The 25,283-nt window shown below is 34.9% G+C and overlaps 1 protein-coding gene across 2 annotated transcripts in view; it reads left to right on the top strand.

The window, feature by feature from the left end:
• klhl4 (kelch-like family member 4) overlaps positions 1–25,283 on the top strand; it is a 94,305-nt gene that overhangs the window by 38,911 nt on the left and 30,111 nt on the right. The window contains exon 1 of one of the 2 annotated variants that reach the window (XM_041220513.1): positions 4,370–5,099. The exons of the other annotated variant lie outside the window; for it this stretch is intronic. Coding sequence (XP_041076447.1) covers positions 4,675–5,099 — 425 coding nt within the window. The 5' untranslated portion in view covers positions 4,370–4,674. Of the gene's footprint in view, positions 1–4,369; positions 5,100–25,283 lie in introns of those variants that run through there. 2 annotated transcript variants of the gene reach the window in all.

Here is a 25,283-nt window from a genome sequence, read left to right as displayed (position 1 = left end):
ATACACCTTCCACTTCTTAGTAATCATCTTGACCATGTTCCAAGGGATATTCAAGGCCTTTGATATTTTTTTATACCCATCCCCTGATCTGTGCCTTTCAACAACTTTGTCCTGGAGTTCTTTTGAAAGCTCCTTGGTGCTCATGTTTGAGTCTTTGCTTTGAAATGCACTACCCGGTAGAGGAAACCTACAGGAGCCACTGAATTTATCCTGAAATCATCTGTATCACTACAATTTAACACAGGTGGAGGCCACATAACTTGGTGTGTGATTTTGAAGGCAATTGGTTACCCCTGAGCTAATTTAAGATTGCTATTACAAGGTGTGTGTGTGTGTGGGGGGGGGGGGGGGGGGGGGGCACTTATCCAACCAACCTATTTCAGTTTTTATTTTTAATTATTTTCTACAAATTTCTTTAATGAGATTTATTTCCAGGCTATAAGGCAAGGGGGTGTAGATTTTCTATATCCGTGACGTATATATAATATATTCTATATATATATATATATATATATATATATATATATATATATATATATATATATATATAAACACTGTAAATAAGTTGACATTTATTTTATAAATCTCTATGCAATTGATGATCACATTAAATGTACTTTGTGTGATGTAATTTAAAAGTGAGTTAGCCTGTAAAGAAGAAACATTTTAGAGAAGAGAATCCCTTATATATTGTCTTTCATCTTAATGTACATTGGGAAATACATTATAGAATAAAAGCTGCACACGAAATCTTATTGTTAAATATCTTCCTTATTGTTTAATATACATGTTATGATATAGGGTTTCCAAACATCAGTGAGATATGTAAAGTTATAAATCAGTGATATCTGTAGATGTTGTTTACTCACCCTGTGGCAGTCTAATCCTGGGGTTAATTACATGTAAAACTAAGGCGGCATCTGCATTCTGAGAAGCTGTGAGAATTGTGCAGGTTTACAGTTTTCTATTATATAGCATCACATGTCACAATGTTTTGAGAGGAAACTGAAATTACATTTTTTATTAATCTGACCCAGTATTATTGACATAAAATAAGGGTCTGGGTACGCACAAACACATGATTAAGGAGGATTACAACAACAGAAGGAAGAAACCTTTTTACTGACTCTTTACATGTATTAAGTGAAGTATCTAGCCAAGATATTGATTTGCTATAGGACCGCGAACATCTGTGTAAAGTGTAATGTAATATAAGGGGGGGGGGGGGCTCTGCTTGGAGAAGGCCTCAAAAATGGAGGTAAAAAAGACACCATACTAGGGCAAGACCAGTACATATGGTTAAGGGATGCGGGAGTCTGCTTACACCAATCACAAGTTTGCTCAGTACTAGTGTAAATCTTGTGTTACAGTTTTTCTTTACTATAACTCTGTAAAGCAGTCTTACCCTATTCAGTGATATACCATCTTTAAATAACATGAAGTATTAAGCAAATGTATTCATTGCCAGTGGCCCATTTGTTAGAAATACATTTAAAAGAATAATAAAGGGTACATTGACTGTAAAATTATCTAAGCATATTTTTGACTGGATGGACGATCAGTATGTGTTGTGCCCTAAAAGTTTATTATCACCTTCTGAGGATGCATGTTCCCACTGGGGTATATAGTGAAGTTGGGAGTCTGTCCGTATGCCATATCACACTTTGATGTTTTGCATATACTGTATCTAGAGAAACCTGTGCAACAAGGTAGGGCTGGGCATGAATCGACAATCTCACACACCACAAGCGAGCATCATAACCACTATACATAAGAGCTGGACTTGTCTGCATTTGTGGTTGTAGAGCTTTTAAGTTCATCCCATCTCACTGATGGGGAACACAATCTGTACTGGCAGTTTATCAAATAAACACTGCCTGTTACACTATATATATATATAGGAATGAAAGAGAGAGAGAGAGAGAGAGACTTGTCCAATTGAGATTAAACTTGCTGAGGACCTTCTTCTACTGACTGAATCCTTCGTAATCAAGGGTATTTGGAAGTTGTTAGTGTCTCTGTCCACTCAGTCTTTCTTTACTGACCTCCCATTTAGTTTTTCAAAGACTGCACTTTTGTGATAAAAAAAAAAAAAAAAATCCTAAATCATATGCTTAGATTGCATTGCAGTGTATAACTCTTCATTAAATTCACACAGTTCTGGCTTATTTGACTCATATTTCGATAATAGACCAGCCTGCTACTCTTGGGTATATCATTTTCTAATCTGCATGGTTGAATTTTGTATTTACATATTGCTGCTTGTTTGTCAAATCTCCAGAGTTTACTTGAATTTTTATGCTTAGGATTGTATTTGTCTTTTCAGAAAGATAGTGCTACTGTCCACATAGTGATGTATGACACATTTCCTGGCATCAAATTTCTTGCAGCCAAATTCTTACATGGGTATGCTTTTGGATTCCCATTGCTAAATAACTCAGACTCGGTTGTGTATATTACTCTTGATGCAATTTACATTTCATTTGCTACTAAGATAAGAAATATTTAAGTGTTGCTAGACTCAGAATGTCTGTAATGCATGGGCATGTCCACGCTGGAAACAGTAGTTCATGGATTTGTAACTTTGTTTATCATTCTTCTAATTCCATCCAAATTTTCAATAGATGCAAACTGCAGTGACTCAAATGCTGACAAAAAATGCAGTTTTGAAATCTCATTATCTCCTATCCAATCTAGACAGTTGTGAAAGCTGCTTTACAAATGTAATACATCCCCAAAATATGAAAGTGTGTATATAAAACCATTATATAATGGTACTTTTGTGTGCAGTAGTTTGTATAGTAGTCATGTTAAAATGTGTATGCGCACCACCAGTAAGCAGAGAAAATAAATAAATAAATATCCGGCTTCTCATCTAATGTTTAATGTTGTGTGTGTATTTATGCAACCTACAGTAGTAAACACAGTTAATGTATTTTCACTTACCATGCACCTGTGTTCATGTTTAAGACCGAGAAGTAATAAATGGGTTTCTTGTCAACAATGCATTTCCCAAAGGTGATGAAAGTCGACAATATACAGCAAAAATTTAAATTTCAGGACAACTAGTGACTACAGTAATTAATTATATGTTATGTATTATTCTGTTGGTCTAGTTTAACTATTGTATGACATGTATTTAGCTGGTTACACAGAACTAGCGATGACACCCCCCCCATTAAAATAAATTATGACATTCTGATTCAGAGAGAGTAGGATTCCCTGCATGGGTTCCTATCTCTTTACATCTTTATCTCTTTATCTCTGTATAATATTGCTGTTTTCACACACAGTATTATTGGAGTATTATCATTACGTTTGACACTGTCCTACTGGGCAGCCTTTGCCTCTGTTCCCTTGGCCACTGAAGAATATCATTGAGGCTACTGATTTAGCTTACACTGTTCATTTCCCTGGAATTAGCATGTCAAATGTACAAACCTTGTGGAAAACATGTCTGCGGGCTCTGTATTAATGCATGCCCATCACAAGAGTGAAAGGCCTGCTTTATTTATGTTTCAGCTTTGCAAGTAAAGGGACTGGGGCAAGTCACATTGTATATCACCCATGGAGAGTGTTTGATCAATGAAGCTTCAGTAAATTATAACAGCCTCATCCCCAGTTTAATCACATTACAAGGCAGCTTAATTGACCTGCAATTTGCAGGATCCACCTATAGCTGCCTTTTGTGTTTTCTTGCTGTTTTCTTTTATTGTACAACTCATGAAAATGCTTCGCTCTAAGCTCTACCATGAAGCTGCAAAGCCATTCGTTTCAGTAAGTGTTTATTTATTGTTGAGATAAGAGTGGGGAAAAAAAATGCACCAGTTTTATGGTTCCCTGAAAATACTGCATGTGAAGGTTACTGTATAGGGCACAAAATTGTGCGCTCAAATTGGGTGCACGTCTTCTCTAGTCTCTGATTGTTGTTAATGTATATTAGTTTTGAAACACTACAGTTTACACAAACATGATCCTTTAAGCTAAAGCATAACAGGACAATTATTAACTAACTTGTGAGGGGCTTTATTTTACTGAATGCCGCTTATTATTTCTAGAAAAACTCAATTCCTTAGAACGAAAATGAAGGGATTCACAGTGTTAAATTGTGTAATTTGAAAAAAATCATCTCAAACAATATATCTATCCTTCCTTGGAGGTTCATCAAATTGCTGTCTGTCACAGTTTCTCCCAGGAAACAAGCATATGGGTTCATTTTTCCTGCTTTGTGAGTTGCAGGCTTGGACACTTGGGGACTGCATTAGTCAATCTGTGTGTGTGTGATAGAGAGAGAGAGAGAGAGAGAGAGAGAGAGAGAGAGAGAGAGAGAGAGAGAGAGAGAGAGAGAGAGAGAGACGAAGACCCAGCTGCTGGGGGAGAGTGTTGCTGGTTGTCGCCTTCCTTTTCTAAGCTGATTTACTTGTTTTAAGGTCTGACCTCATCATCCTGTCGGTATGGTCCCCCACCTAATCAGTTAGCAGCAGCACAGCATCCGTGAAGAGAAAAAACTGTGCACAGCTCAAACAGGACTGAATGTGTTTGTATATAGATGTGTGGAGAAACACAGGAAGAGAGTATTGAGAGCTGAGGCAACTGAAGAAAAGGAATTGTTCTTTTATTGCTGGTTAAAAAGGCTTTTTGCCTTTTTTCCCCTTTTCTGTTGCCTTCACAAACATGTCGGTGTCAGGGAAGAAAGAGTTTGATGTGAAACAGATCTTGAGGCTTCGCTGGAGGTGGTTTAGCCATTCCTCGCAAGGCTCAGCAGGTAATGGAGGCTACATCCAGCAGGAAGGTTTCGAGCATAGGGGCACGCCAGTTCAAAACCGGTTAAAGAGTCACTCCCGGGACAGGAGCGGACTTCGCAAGAGCAGCAGTCCCGTGCACAGCATACTGGCGCCAACCCTGGCCCCAACACCAGTCTGTGCAAGACCTGATAATCAATCACGGAACCAGCAGAACATTACAGAACACTTGCAGGTGAATGATGGGCTGTCCAAAATCAGCTTGCAAGAGAATACCGGGAAGGAAGATTCCAAAAATGGCAAAGAGGATGTAAATTCAACTACTGAATACCCTTTGGAGGAGGATGCAAGGGAGAGGTAAGGGGCGAGAAATACATGATTTACTGTAACAGTGATGCCTATGGAAGCTCTGTACAGTGTCATTATATTCCTAGCATATTCATTCATATTTTTTTTGATTTTATCATATTTTTTTTATTTTTTTGCCTAACCACACTATCTAGTATTCTGCAGATAAAGGAGGTTCACTAATCTGTATATTGGTTGAATGCTGATGCTTGTGCTTCATTGTAATGTATGGTGCAAACTATATGACAAATTATTATTGAGTAATACTTTAGGGTTGCCCCAAATGCGATGGTATGCAAACTGTAGTGATCCATATATAAAGAAGATTTTTGTTTTTATGTAATTCTGAATAAATCATTTGTGGAGCATAATGTTAGATAAGCCAATTAATATGTTTTATGGCTTTGCTTGTGCCTGCAATATATTATGAAAAATACAGCTGTGAACTTCCTCTGGAAAAAAAAAAAACAAAACCTCATAATACAGTAGGAGGGCTTCTAAATCACTTTGAAGCAGTCATTTTCAAGTCCAGTGAGTCTTAATGATGCTGATCCTGTAGCTACAATTGTATATCTGCATGTAGTGTTTATATACTGCATCAAGGTCTGAAAAGTCGAATGCGTAGCACACATTTTCCAAATTACATATATATTCCATGAAAGCTGCTTTAAAACTTGATACTGCATCTTCCTAGAATGTAATTATTATATAAAAATACAGGAATACTTGTTTGCATAATGAAGTGAAAATCTACTACAGTATGTATGTTATTATTCCTGTTTCCACTTATGGTTTTATTCTCACATACACAATCATTTTATTAAACACATTGCTTTCTTAGGAATTTGGTGTATTAAATATTGTAACAGGTACAGAGCACCTTTACAGTAATTGTAACAGGTACTGCAGAAACAATATATAAAGTACAGTTTTATTATGTAATGACATCAAAACAGTGCAAGCAAAGGAATGAGAATTTGATCAGCAGTCCCAGCACTAATTTAAAAAAATAAAATAAAATAAACAAAAAAATCATCCATTTTCATTAAATTAGTCTAACTGTAAAGCAGGGATTGTGTTATTGTGCCTGCTATTTGTTTTCATGTCTCTTTTTTGTTATTGGAATTGGTATATGTGCTAGCACTTAACTGATTTTTTTGCAGCAGTTTGTTCTGTTGCATTTTTTGATAGATTGGTGTGTTACCATTTTAAGATTAACACACAACAGAACAACTTATGTGAGATAACATACCTTGACAGGCAGCAGTTGTCTTTTGGTGTGATGTCAGTAGACTATACAGGTTTTATTAGCAACAGTTTTTTGTATTCACTAAAAACTGAATGCAAAGGAGCTGAGTAAATTCTATTATGTATACATTTATTCAGCTACTCAAACACATTATTTTTTCAGGGTTTATACTCTTGAGCCATTCTGAATTAACAGTTTAGTGCATAAGCATCACCGTAAACATCATAAGCATGGCACAGCACATGTAACAAATCCATAAATAACAATTCTGGTTTATAATATTGCTTGTAGAGACCCATTTCCTTGATTAATAAAACATATTGATTTAAAACAAGAATGGTGCAGAAAGCTGAGCTAAATGATTTGGTCAATGTCATTTAAATATGGAAGTTTAACATCTTCGTACTATTTGTCTCATGTGGCCATTGAGCAATGTTCTGTATAGTTCATAATTAGGGCTTCTGTTTATCTGGTTTTATTAATTGTATTTTTTGGTACTTATTTTTAGCTATTTTTCAAGTTGTATATACATCGTTTTTTTCAGGGCTTTTGTTTTTTATGTACTGTATGAAATTAGTGTTTTTGGTTACTTTCTGATATGCTTGAGCGTTTTTTTCTTCTGTCAAAATATGAAAAATAGTAACGCGACAGTACTTGCACACTTAAGTTGTACCTCCTTTCCTCTGCTATCTTCCACAACGAAATCCCTATGGTCACGAGCACATTCTTCTGGGGTTTTTATGTGGAGGCATTTTTTTACATTTTGCCACAATTCTGTTTTAAATCCTCTGTATCTTAACTGTAATATAACTTTAAATCCCGCTAACAAGCCTCCGTCCTGATTGTAATCTCGTTTTAAATCTCTCAAGCGAAGTCTCCAATAGAAATGTAGGAATGTGCTGCCACTCAATAGTTGGGGCGGGTTTAAAGTAATTCAGAACAAATCAATGATAGATACAAGTCAAGAAGGTGGGACATTTCCCAGCAGCACTGGGATTTATTATTATTTTTGTAGTAGGTTTTATTTTTTAATGGGAACATGGTAAAGTCAACATGAATTGAATAACCATTTCCAGAGTTTTTCTGGTGTTTTCTGGTATTTATTAGCGATCCACCGATTTCATTTTTTTGTCTCTGGGGTGTTTTATCAGTTAAAACTGAAAATCAGAAACCCTAATTATAATTAGTTTCGGTTTCATATATATTATATATATATATATATATATATATATATATATATATATATATATATATATATATATATAATTGAATTGTCTATATGGCAGCTATTTACCATTTCACTTATTATTAATCATCCCGTCATGTATGCACATATTCTCATGTGACTTTTCAAAATATCTTGCTTAAGGAGCACAGCATAGCAGGAGGCACCATTTATTTTCACTTACTTGGAATTATTGAAGTTATCTATAACATTAGTCCTTTGGGGCAGATGTTAACTTTACTAGTACCCTGTATAGCCTATAAGATTGAATAGCCAATCAACAAATGTCAAATAAAATGTGGTTTTATTAGGAACTCTCTTTGTATTTACTTTTTCTATAGCTTTTGTATTTTATTAATTAGATAGAGGCCAGTGCCAGCTACCACCCTTATTGAATCGATAAGTGAAGTGGTTGGCAGGTGGTCAGCCCTCATTTTAAAAGTCCGTCTTTCATGGGCCCCCAGCTTCTGAAAAATAAACTTGATATTTGCAAATAATATAGGTTTCACAACAGATGTGAAGACTCTGTCAAGTCCATCTGTGTTTAAGCTTGGTCAATCAACCTCGTAACACAAGACATTGCTATCTCTATTCTATGAAAGCAACTTTGTTTGTACTCTTTCTGAATGAATTACTCTCACAAATGTGAATTGATGGGCTTATCATGCTTATATACTGAGATCTGGCAGTTTCCTTGTAACCAAGCATAGTAAATATTTGAATGCACGCTTTTGCCTGTTTATTATATATTCATATGCATGTTGTTGTATTTGCTTAGATCTGATATTATTTAGGTTAAACTGGTGCTCAATAAAACAATATAACTTTTGTGGATTGATTAGGAGAGTGAGTTGTTTAAGAATAAACATCACTTTTTTTCAGACAGTTTTTCCTTCCATCAGATCAAGATGGAGTTTCAGCGTTAAATGCTTCCAGTCCTTTGTTATTTTATACTGTTGCCTTAATTTGTGTGAAGTAGGAATTATTTGCTGTTTTTGTTCCACGGTTGACAGATGTCAAGGTGTGGTTTACTGTCGATATTTAGATTTTGCAAAATCGGGTTGTTAATGAAACAATAGGTGATCTAGTGTAATGAAGGATACATTTGTGAAATGCTATTTGTGCTATATATATATATATATATATATATATATATATATATATATATATATATATATATATATATATATATATATATATATATATAATGAGTTTTTCTTATGATTTTTTTTTTTTAATCTTTTGCCAAGTTTGCATGGGATAGAAGATATGAATGGTGTAAAAATGAGCTACAACTTGTCAGTTAGCCACTTTATAGTGTTATTGTTGGAAAAAATTATGAGCACAACTGAATGATGCCATCCATTTTGTTGTTCTGTTATTCAGCAGGGGTTTATCGTATCCTAAATATGGGGAGGAGTGGCGGCCATGCAAAGAAATAAATGCAGTGCAGTGCTACAGTTCCCCCTGTGACACTTTGTGGTTGTCTAGTCTTGTTTGCCACCATCTCATATCGCCTTCTGACAGGATTCACAGTTAGATCTAGATGTACATAGCCTGCCAGCAAGGAGAATATCCTGTTCCATGTATCTCCGCTGTTCAATCTGACCTTTCCTATTTCCCCCCTTCTGCAGAAATCTTTCTAAGGTCGTGCACCACAATCTGAAATGTACTGGGGATCTATAATGTATCAGGATGTCTTGCATTTTCTCTGATATGGGACATCTGGACTGTTCCTGGGCTGTTATAGTTAAGTCACATACTCAATAAATATATTTAAAAAGTGCACAAGTTTAAAAGCTTCTGTGAACCCTTAATCAATGATCATTTCTGCTTCTAGGGACCAGCCACATAATGACAGCGATTGACCAACAAAATCAATCAACAGAACAGTTATGACTTCAGATAGCTCCACAAAAAATCTGCTAAAAAATTACCTCATTAAGCCAGTAAAGCTTATGTTGCATTGATGTATCTATACCCCAAAGCCAATAGCTGCATATCTATTGCATTCATTCTTTTACTGAAGTTCCTATTGTTTGTAGAATATGTGATATACATATGATTTTCTTTCCTTTAATGAATCATGCACTTGAAATCATGTTTTTTAATAAAAGCAAACCATTTATCAAGCTCTAGACTTATTCTCTAATGTGGTACAACGTTTCAAATTGTTAATTGTTTTCTGGTTTATATTAGAAAAAGTGATTCCAACCCAAAATTAGCCAAGTATGTTGGGAAAAAGGGGAAGTGCAGTCTGTGATTATATATTATATTAAGTTAAAGGTCATGCTTTATTTTAAGGGTTGTTATTTTTGTTTTTTAACTGTTAACAAACAGCTAATAAACATGTTAATGTACAGTATTTACTTTCTGTTAACTGTTAGTTAATAATATATACTAGGCCAGCTATGAATGATCAAGCAAACACCATAAAAAAGGTCTTTAAAATAAAGTGTGACTAAGTTAAATTATAATATAGAGTAGCATATTATGTATATACTTTTCAAATAAAATGATTCATGTTGGAAACACCTTGCATTAACACTTTAAATAGCATTATCATTGTGGAATCATTTCTGGAACACATGAATCTTATTTTCATTAACATTAAACCTATCCTCTAGCATTTTAAAATAAAACACTTCCCAGTACTTGTTATATCGTTTGCATTATAGTCTTACATTTTTACATTAAAAATTACATTACATTATATATTTCTGTATGTAGCAAACTAAAATACCAAGTATAAATTGAAAAAATATCATCATATACTGTGCTTCTCACCATTTTGTATTAGTTTTTATTTTTGTATAATGTAACATGCTTATATCCTGGTGAGTGTTAAGATTGCCTGAACTAAAACCATTAGATGTTTTGACAAAATACACTTATGCAAATATACAGGATGATGGGGGGATTATATTTGCTGCAACAGAAAACATTTACAGGATTGTTTAAAGTTATTATTGGGGCTGGTCATATTGTATATTACTTACTAAAGATGATTTGCAGTTAAATTCTGATTTTCAGTTGTTACTTTGTAAAGTGTTTTTGAAAAAGTCATGGAAGTTGTTATAGACTGTATCTGCGCTGTAGAAGATAATAGTGTATTAATACATTAGGGAACCAGACAGCAATAAAGGCCTGGGGGTTTGTGTGATTCATAACTAATGAGACCAAACCGCAGATTAACAGGAAACCTGAAACCTGAGCTTTAAAATAATAATAAAGACATGGTTTATTTATGAAGGTTTACAGTAAACAGTATGATCATACAAGTAACATAAAACAAAATGATGCCATTTGTACAGTATCATCTTCAAAAACATTTTTATTTTCATTAAGATATTAGGGTTTAAAATACAGTGTAAAGCAATATTTTGGACTTTAACCTATGATTTACTAAATACTTTCTTACATAGATACATTTAATAAAGTTGAGTAAAAAAAAAGCTGTGCATTAAAGTTTTATTAAAAAGGCCCTATTATACGACACAGTTAAACAATATGCAAAAATACAAGCAGCTTCAACTCTGCACAACTACAATCATTTACAGTATAAGCCAGCTCAATATCAAATTCAATTCCCCACTGCTCTTGGTTGATTAAAATCCTATAATGTAGTCCTAATTCATTATGCCTGGACTGAATGAACTATCTGGTGTTAAACCTAGACCTGGCATTATAACACAATCTCTATGATAATGGAAGCACCTTCTCTGATATTATATATTCACCAAAGTGTCGATTTTTGTTTGAATCATTTTAGTTTTTCTTTTACCATACATACATTTCTGTGAAGTACTTTCTTCATTAATAGTGTATTTCTTTCAGATTTATTCTGAGCTTTCAGAGCCCAGCTTTGCATGTGGTCTTGTGTTGCAATCTCACTGTGAGGGAGCGTAGAGTGAAAAGTCAGGCTACAGCTATTAATAGTATGTCTAGTGGTTGTGCACAGAATTGAACATCACTGTCAGCATTTTCTTCATTGTACTGGTGTTATGTTGTGTTCCTCCAAGTTAGACCCAAGGGCTGCATCCCACCTGGCGATTTCAGTTTCTCAGCAACTTTTCCACTTGGACTGTATATGCTTTGCAAAACATGAAATGCTACATTTCAGTGCCAAGTAAAAAAAAAACAAACAAACAAAAAAAAAACTATAAGGGTACTGCCGTTGAACAACTTCAAATACACAATCCAAAAATATTAATTTAAAAACATCCCTTTCATTTCTGTAAACCTTTCAATTGTGTGCCTTTCATTCATATGCCCAGGGATAAATTGTAAACGGAAAGGTACTGAATCTTATAGTTAACGAAAAGGGATAGCATTTTTGTTTATAGACCTAATGTAGTAACCTTGATTTAGAGTAGCTCCAATATGCTTCAAGTTCTTATCTGTTTGGGAATCAGGCTTTCATGCTGTATTGTTGGTGTTGGTCTGCATGTTGACCTTTGCCTGGCCATGTTTTAACATACTTCTACTTCTAGTTCGAACAATGTCAGTGACGGTACGACTAATCTGATGAACAGGAGTGACAACACTGTTGTTGTTAAGAACTGTAGTTTTTTGGTGCTGCCGTTTGGGGTGGAAAAAAAACGAGTCACCTTACTTGCATCCAAAACGTTGCATCCTAAAATATATCATTACGGTATACTTTTGTCATCCAATTCATGGAATAGGAACAGTTTTCGCTTATTGTAGATGTTAGGTATGCAGTACATACTGTAGTTCTTTTTTTGCAACAAAACTAAAATGTTGTTTTCTTGTGTTTTTTTTTTCTTTTTTTCTTAATCATTTGAAAACTGTTTAGCTCTCATCTGTCAGATAAATAGATACCAGATCTAGGATCCGGTGCAATCCGGCACAAATGAATATGGATATGCCAATGAACAGTTCTGAATTTTACATAATATAAAAATGTTATTGTTTGTCGTGCATTGCTAAAAAATTGCTAGAAGTTAGTATCAAAGGAATGAATGATGCATCTTCTGCTGGTAGACAGATGTATTTCTGACTTTCAATTTCACACCAATTTTCTCACAGCTGGGTGTCCCCATTATTTTACACATTATAAATTACCATTTATAATTTGTCATGCGCTGCCTTCTAAAAACCATCTGGTTGTGGCAAACACATATATGTACATTTATTCTACCATTTGATAATTTTCCTGATATTTTGTTTTCATTTTTAGGACAATAGTACAATATAACAGTGTTGACTAATTATATTATTTGTAAGATATTTTCTTCACTGAGTTTTAATGTTTTCTTAGCCATGAGAGCAGAGTTATTTAACTGGTCAGATTACTGGCATCTGTGTTTAAACACATCATATATTTTTTTCCTATTAAGACAGAAATAAGATTAAATTGTCCTAGTTCAGTATAGCAGTCATTTATTTACATTCATACTATTGTGTTTAATATTAAAGTCTCGTCTTTTAAGAACTGGTTTAATGTCGTGTTGCTATAGTAACCTAATTTGAAAGCTCTTTTAATAGTCCATACACTTCTCTTGTATACTGTGGTCAAAAATTAAAACAGATTTGAAACGATACTTTCTTTCTGGCTATTCCCATGGTTCCTGCTTGAGTGGGAGTTCATAACACATTTCCATGCTGATTTTAAGAGGGTTTATACTGCTGGCAGTTGATGTCCTCAGCAAGAGTGATAAGAACTGCACAGAAAACTCTTTTAGCAGTAGAGATTTTACAATTGACATTACCTTATTGACAAACAACACCCACGCTTGCTGCATTCCTGCACAGACCCTTTAGTTGTTAAAACGAGTAACAATTCTGCCACCTGTGCTGGTGTTGCAGTGTCCATAGTCACACATTGTTTTAATAAAAACTTAGATAAGACAGTACTGCAATATTTCATATCCACTGCTACACTGTAATTATCTTTCATTCTATAAAAATAAAATCACAGGGGAAATGCTCCTGCAAAAATTTTAAAGATTGAACTGCAAGAAGCGTCTGTTTCTCCTCAAATGTCAATACAGTGGCTTTTGAGATTTGTTTTAAAATGTAGCTTCATGACTTTAATATGACTTTCACATTTTAATCCCATTAGAGTCAGTATTCTGGGTTTTAAAGCACCCACACACATAGCTGATCTCAGCAGAAACATGCTTGATGTGCTGCTTTATGTGTAGCCCACTTACATTTCATCAAGGAACATTTATGCCTCAAAGTATACGGTGCTTAATCTCCTTACAACCTTTCCCAAGTACAATCTCTTTACAAAGTATGTTTACCTCTCCTCCCCTTGATCATCAGCTTCCCAGTCCACATATGCAGCTGCTAAAGGTTCTTGGCTATGCCTGTAAGCAGCATTATTAACAGCTATCATTTCTTAAGGGGGCTGTTGTAGGGGTTTCTAATAGGGATAAGGTTAGCTAATTGACAGTGCTTAAAACTGGAACTGATCTACATTTATTACTGTTTTTATATTTCTCCAGGTTTCCCACTTATTATTTGTAGTAGTTTTTTTCATGGTAAAAAGAAATAACAATCTGCAAATACGGTTGACTTCCTCTGGCAGCAAATAGTTTTACCACAGCAGCAGTGCAGGTTTGCACTGGATACTAAGCTCGTCTTTGAGAAAAGATTACTTGGAAACATTGGTAATCAATAATATTATATTGAATCAAACATTACAAAAAAACAAAAACAAAAAACTGCTTTGTTTTAATGTTTCGTGTTTCATGTCAATGTGTAATTATATTGCATTATTTTACTTTGAGGCAATACCTTGTATATGACATTTTTAAAATAAAAATACAGACATATGTTGCTTTTTTTGTTGAAAAGTATTTGGACATTTGATTATGTTGAATGTATGTGAATACATTTGGTGGTAGATCACAGTACAGTATAAAAATATATACAAATAATTGTATAGGTGTAGGGTGCTGCACTATACAAGCTGATATCCCCCATATGAGAAGTCAGATCAGCTGCACGGCTGGCTTCACCGGAAAGCAGCTTGTATCTTACAGCAGCCATTACAATCTTTTTAATAATATATTGTTAAAAACAATATAGCTGCACGCACATGTTTACTGCTGAACTGTGCATCCTGTGTTCTGGAAAATGTGTCTCCCTTTCCATGGAAATCCCAAGACATATTAATGGTGAGCAACGTATCTATCATATACTGCCCACTATGCCTCAGATTACTTGGTTCCTCACAGTCTTTCTTGTGGACAGGTTGGTCCAGGTATTGTTGAATTATTTGCAAAGGGTCTTTTTGCTTGTTCCTTGTTTAATTTTTCTCTGTCCTCATCTAACCATGATAGAAATCTTATTTTTTTGTAATTTTATTTATTTATTTATTTATTACCGGTTTGCGTTAGAGGCTACCTCGCTCAAACCTTATTAATTGTAATGTGACGTCACGGCAAGCCAAACTATCCAAAACAAAGACATTTTAGATGGCTGTATCACACTGATATCAGGGTCTACTATGTATTACAGAATGAAGCCAGGTTGGAGTCATCCTGCCTGGAGGTTAAACAGTGCGACTGGTTTGACACCTGGTGACTAGGCTGCCAAGGAGCTGCACTCATCAAAGCACTGTCCTCTTTGTTGTACCATTCCCCATGAGGAAATAAATGAAGCATTGCAGCGAGAGACGTGTTTGCCATGGTATTCAGGTACAACTACATCTTACCAGCTACAATTAGAGAATAAAATAATCCTCATCGAATGAATGCATTTGGAACAAGATGAACCTGTGGTTAAAATACCCCAAAATCCGCTGAAATTACATGAGAAAAAAAAAAATTCCATCAGAATTAGCCTATCAGGCAAAACACAGAGCAGTCATTTTCACAATGAGACTTAGAAAGAGTAGAGTTTTTTTTTTTTAAATTTTTTATCTGTCTTCCCACAAGTAACTGACCTCATTCCCAATAGGGGATTTTTAGTTTGCAGATTTAGCTGGTTTACATTCTTACATTTTTGTTACAAAAGCCAATAAACTCCTCCGAGGATCCTGGAATATTGAAGGGTATTAAATATGTCTTGTCAGGAAAACGAGATAAAGTGTGTTCACACGAAAACCCATGGAAATTGTTATGATTGTCATTGTACATGTATTTAAATGCATTTAATGTGCTTGCATTGAGGTTTGCTGCATGGAAAGAGGTTACTGCAGCACAGCTTTTAAGCCTACAGTATGTTTTGTTAACTATATTAATATTTGTTTTGCCTCAAATCCTATTCTTGCACATTGCTCTTCTCTTTAATAAAGTATTAATGGAACAGTAGTGCATTGCAGGTGATTTTCCACTGTGCTGATGTGTTATATACAAAGGTGGTAAAAACAAACAAACAGAAACTCTGTCACAATGGTGCATTGGCCACTGTTAGCAGCCACTATTGATTAACATTATACCTCCTAGGAAATCTTCAGGGAAGTAGGAGATTGGCACCAACAGTTGGTATTTAAGGTCTGTCAGATACCCAGTCCTGCTCACCATACTAGAACAGGGACATGCAGCTTTTATAGATAACAAAATACTGGCATTGAATCTGGCAATGAATCTGGCATTTACATAAGCGTGTTCTACAGACCCTGTAAGTATTCCTTGGTTATTGTGTTGATATACAAGACCATCATTTTGACTTTTTTTTATGCTGTATCTTTCTAAGCTTAGTTAAGAATTGTGTCATTAAGACGTTTCACCTATCATTTGAAAAAGCATGTCTTATCACAAAACCATCAATCTCTGTCTATCAAGCTTTCAGATACAACATAGGAAATATAAGATAAGCTTATCAAAAAAAGCATGTTTCAGTACTGGTATCTCCAGAGCATAACATTATCCTATAAAATGTGTAGATATTTCACAACAAATCAAACCATGCAATGTTACAAATATTGAATCACACCATAGTCTGATCTTTAATACACTTTAAACAGAAATTATTACCTTTTGATTGTTTGTAACAGTTAGAGCTTGGCAACAGAAATGACATCTTTAGGGACCAAACTGCCAGAAACTCATCAGTAATTCTGACAGTCTGGTCATGTTTGTTTGCTGGAGATGTATGTTGTGTATTAAGTAATGTGTGTATTCCTTGATTCCAGCCCATAAAAACAGTTAAGTCATGATGCACATTTGCAGGCTACTCATAATTATTACCTGTCTGAGGCTATGCTATATTCCCCTCTAGCATACCATGAGTCCTGGCTTCCCATTGTTCCTAAATTGTGCAGTAGCAGTGAAACAACAGTGTCTCGTTGCAAGCACAACCGGTGTTCAATCCCTTTACGCAGTGCAGCAGGCATGTAGCACTCCTCCCCAATGAATCTTAGCTAGCAAGTTTTTATATACACATTTTTAAAGATGCTTTAACACTTTAAAAGGCAGACTTTTAGGAAAGACTGCAGGTTACCCTGGGCATCTATGAAGGCCACATTTCTAGTAAATCACAATTTATATGATCCGATTTTTTTTTTTCCTTCTACAGTATATAAAATGAAAACATTTGTGAGCTTTTCTGGTCGCGGAAATGGTGTGTGGAATAACGATTCATGAAATAAGTGGTGCAGATCTTCAGTTTCAATGATACAGAGATAATGTTTAGGCGGTTGTTGTCACCGTGTAGTATTAAATGCAAAAAAATATAGGATGAGCACTGTTTATTGTTTGGATTTTCTTTTTCATAACAAATTATGTTCTGTGTCCCCATTTGCTTAATTTCCTCAATGCAGATACCACAAATCCATCATCTTTAATTAGAAATAAATAAATGAAAAAAAAGAAACACATGTGGAGTATAATGTTTAAATCACACTGCCAGCAGCCATGCTGATATGGAATTACTTGGGTATTTCAAAAGAAAGGGTTTAGGATCCTGTATTGTCTTTTATGTAGTAATGTTTGGCATAAATTATTTATCAGATTAAATTTATATTGGCGGAATAGCTAGTTGATTACTGAGACAGACGCAATTAGCATGGCAGCTAATCAGTGGATGATTGATTGCTTTTTGGGCAGATGTGTGATATTGTATGTTAAAGTGCTACTGTACAACAGGCACAGCAGCATAAGGGGCAATATCACTTCAGTGAATAAATCATTGTCAACGCAGCATAAAACCCAACAGGGGTCAGTGTTCAATGGGTATAGAGGAGCATGCATGCACATTATATTTACTTTAATATTATTATCATTTTGAAACCTTTAGAAACATCATATTTAGCATTTCGCTTGAGGTTTTCTTTTGTGTTAACGTTAACACCTAATTGCGTACTCTGGTATTTCCTCCTTTTCTCTGGCTCTGTCTGTGCTTCTGTTCATTCGTGTAAGATCTTTCTGAAAACTGCCGTTTATTTTAACCGTCTTATAGTGACCAACAAAATAGTGTTTTCTTCAAGTTATTTTTATAGATTCATTTTCTTTTTGGTTCTTGGTTCTTGTTTCATGCTCATGAAATGTGAATTGACCCTTATCCTGATATTATCTTGCAGTTCTGAGATATCAGTGTAATTATTAGGAAATATAATTTGCAGTACTGTAATTACCTTTTTGTACCCTCTCGGACACATGGTTCTTTTTCCTGTTAATTATAAGACATAAGCCATAGCATCTGCTGAAGAGGGTCTTAATAAGTAGTCCAATTAATTTTAAATAATTTCTCCCTGTGGTTTTGGCTATATTTAGTTTTCAATCTGGACCACTATTGTGATAATAATAATAATAATAATAATAATAATAATAATAATAATAATAATAATAATAATAATAACAAAAAAACTTTAATGAGCCAAGGATGAGAAGCAGGTAATACAACATTTAGAATGAACATCTTTTTGAGCACATACAGTGTAACATATGGTGCCATTTTAGGACATCCTCAGACCTCACCCCTCCTCGAGTCAATTGTCACCACTCCTTGAGTCAATCCTACCCCTCCTCGACTCAATCGTCAGACACCAGACCTCACCCCTCCTGGTCAATCCTCACTCCTCCTCAACAGTCCTCACCATTCCTCGACTCAATCCTCACCCCTCCTCGACTCAATCCTCACCCCTCCTCACCTCAATCGTCACCCCTTCTTGACTCAATCCTCACCTCTCCTCGACTGAATCCTCACCCCTCCTCGAGTCAATCCTATCCCTCCTCTACTCAATCGTCCGACACCAGACCTCACCCCTGCTGGAGTCAATCCTCACTCCTCCTCGACAGTCCTCACCCCTCTCAACTCAATCGTCACCCCTCCTTGATTCAGTCCTGACCCCTCCTCGACTGAATCTTCACCCCTCCTCGAATCAATCCTCACCCCACCTCAAATCAATCCTCACCCCTCCTTGATTCAGTCCTCTTGAAATCTTGAAAAATGGCAAACGGTACTTCTAAAGAACTTGGCAAAAGGGCAACTGGAAGGTTTACCCAATATTTGACAATGTCACAGCAGTACTACAAGTTTATTGTATCATCTTTGATTTTTTTTCTTTTTATTCAACTTTTCTCTCTCAAACAGTATCAGAAAGTGAACATCTATATCTTACTTTTTCTTCAGCTAACCTAAATAAAATAGCCTTCAGGAAGTTACCTTTGTTAGTTTGAAACTTCAAAGCTTACGCTCTACCAAAAACAGAACTTAAATATAGTATTCTACAGTAGGTTGTAGTGCAGCTGGCAATCTGAAGTGATATATACACTCGGTGTATTTTTGTTCTTTTTCTTACATACATGGCATTTGGCTGACAGAAACACACGTTTATTTCCAATGACTTTTAAAGTTTATTAATGCTGCCTCATTTTTCACTGTCAATGCTGCCTATTTTTTCTTCTTGCGCTGGGAGAAGCAGACTGACAAGGGGTTAACCATACAAAGCAGGTTTGGGGTGTATAATGACAGCTGCATTCCTTACCTAATGCTATAGCCCCAACCATAAGGTATTGCAGTATATTAAAAGGAATAAATATTTGCACACTGCAGCATTCCTTTGATCGTTTTACCATTGAATCCAAGTATGAATACGTAAGTCTGAAAGAAATCATTTATTCTTTCAGAGTTAATACATTGATTTTTAAAGGGCACATTTTTAACATACTAATCACCAGGGCTTTATGATGCTTCAGGGGGCAGTCAATCCTAATGATACTGCAAAACAGTCTGTGTTTCTCTCCAACTTCAGCCCCTAATCACAACCACTTTCTTTCTATTTAGAAGAGGAGTGTTTATCTTACAGTGTTACAGTCATGACCTTGGCCTCTGTTCCATAAAGGCAGCATTATGATTCCACAGAGTTCTTCACTAGATAAAGAGCACCGTTGGCTTGACTTAAAAATCTATCCAGTTTATATTTAATAAGCGTTGTCCTGCTCCCCCACATTGTCCCACACGTACCGATTAATCAAGTGTGTGTGCGCTCGTCATACAAATGCACTGTATCTGTTGGTTTCAAATAAATTTAGTAATGCCTGGAGCTTAACCACTGAGGCTCTGTGGTTTTCATAGATATTACAAGTTTGACTGGTGTTTCTTTTGAAAGTACACACAGTTATTTGTAGTGCAGGTAGACTGTAGCAATGTCTGTTACTTAAACTAGGTGCTGTTGTAGATATCTGACTAGGGTTGTTTAATATTCCAATGTGAGTATTGTGAAGGTCATTTTAAACAATTTTTATAAGTATTGAATATTTGTTAAGTATTGAATGTTGGAACCTATTAGCAACTAGGTTCCTGAATGTGAGCCATTCTTTTTATGAGCTTTCCAATTTTCCAAAGTCTTGCTTCTCTTTTTAATCACTTCCTTGGCACACCAAGATTCATAGCCACATGGCTTGCTCTTTGAAGACCAATGCAACATGCATATTCAAGGACACAGGATGGGGCACAATACATCATATAGTAAAATTAGTTTCACCTTAATCACCTAAGTGCATTTAGCCACTGACATGTGTTTAATTTCATTTTGGGGCCTGATTCAAAAAGATTTGGGGAAAAAAAAAAATATTCCTGTGATTTCATTTTAAATATAAGCCAAAGAAATCCAGGCTTTACTTCTGTGAAAACATCTAAGGCAGTGTTTAGTGTGCAGGAGAACTACAGGGGGGTTTAGCAGTGAATTACTTAGAGAACTCCATGTCAGTCACTGAATATTAAAAATGTCATGACTAATTAAAACTATTCATGGGTAAAGTAATTATCGTGTAGTCATTCCACCATCTAATTGTTAATACTGTAAAAGAAACAAAGCAGATTCTGAAAAGGTTTGTAATTCCCAGTTTATCAATTGGATCTTTTAGCAGCATTTTATATCATTCAACCCAAGCAGAACCCATTATCTGCATGTGGATATCTCAGAAGGGGCACGTAACCATCTGGACTAGACCTCAATCAGTGTCCTGGTATGCTGTTTATGAGTATTTTTTTCTGAGGAGATGTTAAAGAACTGCAATAATTTAATGTTTTAAAATAAATAAATAAATACAACTACAAAATAAACATTATTGTTCTGAGCAGTTAATTCTTAGTTTATACCATTAGATGCATTTTACCTCTCCGTGAATTGACTTAAAAATAGCCCCTAGTAATTTAAATGAGAGGTATCTGTACTCTTTCAGTCTGGCTGAACAAATTGACCCTTATGATTTGTAAACTGCAGAAGCATGTCTGTGGTTGCTATATGACATTATGGCGTAAATAGGTATTAGCATGGATCAACATAATGTGCCTGCTTTTATCTCTGTTCATGTCATACATTTAATATGGAATGGGAAATGTGCCTGCGATTTCCTGCAGTGAAGATAGACGACTGTAGATAATATGGATGCTCAATTATTTTGCCCATAAGGCAAACAAAATATAATTACAAAATTACACAGATTGTTTCCTAATTATTAATTAAGGCATTTGTTATGTATTAATCTTTTACTACTGTCCCCCAAATGAATGATTTCAGCTATTCAGTACATTTAAATTTAAAATCAATTTACATTTTTTACAATACTATTTTCCTTTATGTGTTTAATAAGTAAAAAATAACAACACAAGCACCCCAACACCTAATTCCATATGTCTAGTTTTATGAGAATTGCATATATATATGATATATATATATCTATATATTATATATATATTATATATATATATATATATATATATATATATATATATAACTGATACCTTTGAAATTAAAAACTGCCAACTACTATAGCACTCACATTTCAAAAACTGCTTGACATTACTTAACCAGAACTTTTGAAATGTTATAAAGTATGCACTGTACAAGTATAGTAGTCCCCTGACTGCAACATGCAGCCTTTTGCCTTATAAAAATAATCTAAGTGTTTTCTTCTTGAGATGATGGCAACCCTATATGTACAGTACCCTCAATGTGACACTAAGTAAGGAGACTTCTGCATGAACTGCTACACTAGATACTACTTTTCTAAGTCAGAAAACCATTTGTTTCAGTGCTAGCCTTGTTTTTTGGTCAGTCAGTTCCACAACTTCTTTGCTTGGGGATTTTCAAACAGAGATTATCAAAAAACCTAGGCCTATGTGCCACATGACTAATTAAAATATTTGTTGGGGTACCATATATAGGGAGTAACAACTGGTTTAGCTTGCCTTAGCAAACACAGAGGTTATAAATAGGCAGCACGCAGACCTGAAATTGGGGTCGAATACATCGTCGATCGTCGAAAACATCACTTTAATATATATATATATATATATATTATATATATATATATATATATATATATATATATATATATATATATATATATTGGGCCACCAAGATTCTCATCTGATTTGCAACCACTGAGACTTTAACCCCTCTAACATTATGATAACTGAACAACTCTGGACCTCTTATATTGAGTGATCACAAAAATAGAATGCACAGCAATTACATCATAATGCTACTGGTAATCTCATCTGATTTATCACCATCCATTACTGTTTACAACTGACTTACTCAGAGAAATCCAATCATGCTACTGCTGCACCAAAACAAAAGGTTGGCAGAATACACTGACTGCATTCAATAGTAGTAATGCCCTCTAAGCTATATGAATCAATAAGCACTAAATGTTACATCAAATTCGAGAACCCTGTTTATAACAGTAAAGGGAATTCTCTGCCAGTAAGATAACCATATAGGTATGTACAGTACAGTATTTTTTATAAGAGAGAGAACTGTTGTACAGTACATTGACAAACTCAAGAAATTGCCAATGAATAAAAAGTGACTATGAACATGTCTTTGTGTTAAAACCAGTCAATTCATATGACTGTGATGCATTTACTGGAGTGCACATTATTTTTAAATATTGTCCACAATTATCATATTCAGCATATTCAAAATCCTCTCACTGCAGCAGTGTAAATGAGCATCGATTACAAACGCCCTTGTGTTATTTACAGAGGACAGTGAAAGAACTGCATTCTCAAGTGTAACTTTGTACTGCCTGGCGGCTAATTGAATTCTAGTTACTTAGGCTGATCTATACAAACAGATCAAAGTGCTAATAACCTCATCTAATGCTATTAGAGGTCACACTCCATTCACATGGGTATTACATCAAGGAGACTATTAACTTTTCAGGAAGATACAAAATCCTGAAATAAGGTCTATAAATAATAATAATAATAATAATAATAATAAATAATAATAATAATAATAATAATTATTATTATTATTATTATTATTATTGGCTTACAGTAAACTGTAGACAACTGTTACTTTTAACAATATCAACTTAGACATATGCATTTGTATTGCATAAGAATGTCAAAATAAAAATTGACAGTTCTAGCAAACTGAAATACATTTACTGTATCTAAAGTATTATTTACTTTAATTGTATATAAATTAGAAACTGTTGACAATTATTCTAGACCCTTAATAATTGTCACTGTCTTCTAATAACACCTCTTAGCACAATTTATTTTGGTGTTACCGATGTAAGTAAAAAAGTTCATTTGACTTGCATTTAGCTGAAATGTAAGTATAGTGGAGGTGCTTATTTGCACATAGTATATACTGTATGTTACAGCAACAGCAGTCATGTTTGTATATAAAAAAAGGTGTAGTCTACATTAGCTGGTGAAATTTAAACCATTCTGTGTTTTATCAGCAAGTACAGGTAGAATGTAGAACAGATTTTCAATCAAAACTGCCCAACAGGTCTTAAAAAATTAAATTACCAATCGTAGGACTAAAAATCGAATTAAAAAATAAAGTCCTGATTCTGTGCTTGCCCTTTCAGTTCATGACCCTGGAGACTTGTGACCTCGAGTGCTCCACTTGGGATCCCTGTAGTGCTTACCTACTGCAGGTAACAAACTGAAGCCCCAAGGCATACAGAACTTATGGAATAGGATTTTGAAAAAATAAATGCGCTCAACCCTGTTCTGCAGGCCCACGTTCCAGGAGAAGCAAGAAGGGAGTTTAACCGCTATTCATTTTAATTTCTCCATAGCTACAATGTATCCTATCCACTGGCACATCAAAATGGTTTTACCATTTCTTTGTAATCTCATATACTTGAATATGCAGTGTATGCCCCAATAGCGTTAGCAGGATATAGCTGAGTTTAATCATGCGAGACAGTGACTTCAGTGACTTCTTCTCTTTGAGTTTGTTGAGTGTCTCTATTTAGGGTTCAGAATTGAGAAATCCTCTGTTTGTGGAAACTTGAAGTGACACACATTTAACTGTAAGGGAGTTGAAATAGGTCTGTCACAGTAGTCATTTCCACTTTCTCATTGGAATGATATTATAATGTTATAACAAACTAACAGATCATTGCATCTTTTGCAACTGGTTGTAATTTTGCTGCTTGTGATTCCATTCAGCTGGTCTGTCCACCTGGCACACTGTCCTACTATGATCAGTGTTGAATAGATTTGTATGCCAAGGAATACATTACATGCTGTTTATGCATAGTTTGTTGAAGACTTGTTATACCTCTGAATACAAATTCATGTTTGGGTTGTTCCATATAGGCTTGGCTGCAATATCTGTACAGTGATGTTCTGGTTAAGTATTCATTTGGAGTAGTTCAGCACAAGCACAAATTATGAAACCATGCACAGAATGACTTGAAGTCATTTTGTGATGTATGGGACTGAGTTGCTTATATTAATTAATTAGTTGGAAGGGTTCTCCTTCTATATCTAGGTTTAACTGCCTAACACAATGTTTCTAACAGGCAGTGTTGTCTGATTTTAAAAGCTCTTTAACCACAAATGCAGACGAGCCTGACTAGTTAACACACCCAGCCTCTGCCACACATACATTTAAATGATCTAAATTGATATTTATAAATTGCTATTGTCTTGCCAGCAAATTGACTTGCTTCAGCACTTGACAGAGTACTAAATCGGTTAATATCTACCTTTCACATTCATGATAATGCAATCCCAATAAGCACACACACACATGCAACACATTGTTTTGTAACAATTACATTTAAAATAAGCTATCTTTATGGAAATGTGTGGTATATTTATTTTAACCGGGTAAAATAAAATGTGCTTCTTGACTTACTATGCTGTAGTATCCTAAGCAGCACACCTCCTGAGTGTGTGTGTGTGTGTGTGTGTGTGTGTGTGTGTGTGTGTGTGTGTGTGTATATATACAAGTCATTTATAAACTGTCACAGAAACCTGAGATGGAATTGTTTTCCTGTAACTCACCGAAGAGGCCCATTTATTATTTTTTATACTA

The sequence above is a fragment of the Polyodon spathula genome, chromosome 20 (assembly GCF_017654505.1).
Source record: "Polyodon spathula isolate WHYD16114869_AA chromosome 20, ASM1765450v1, whole genome shotgun sequence".
Taxonomy (NCBI): domain Eukaryota; kingdom Metazoa; phylum Chordata; class Actinopteri; order Acipenseriformes; family Polyodontidae; genus Polyodon; species Polyodon spathula.
The sequence above is the reverse complement of the archived record's forward strand: the minus strand, read 5'-3'. Positions and strand labels throughout refer to the sequence as shown.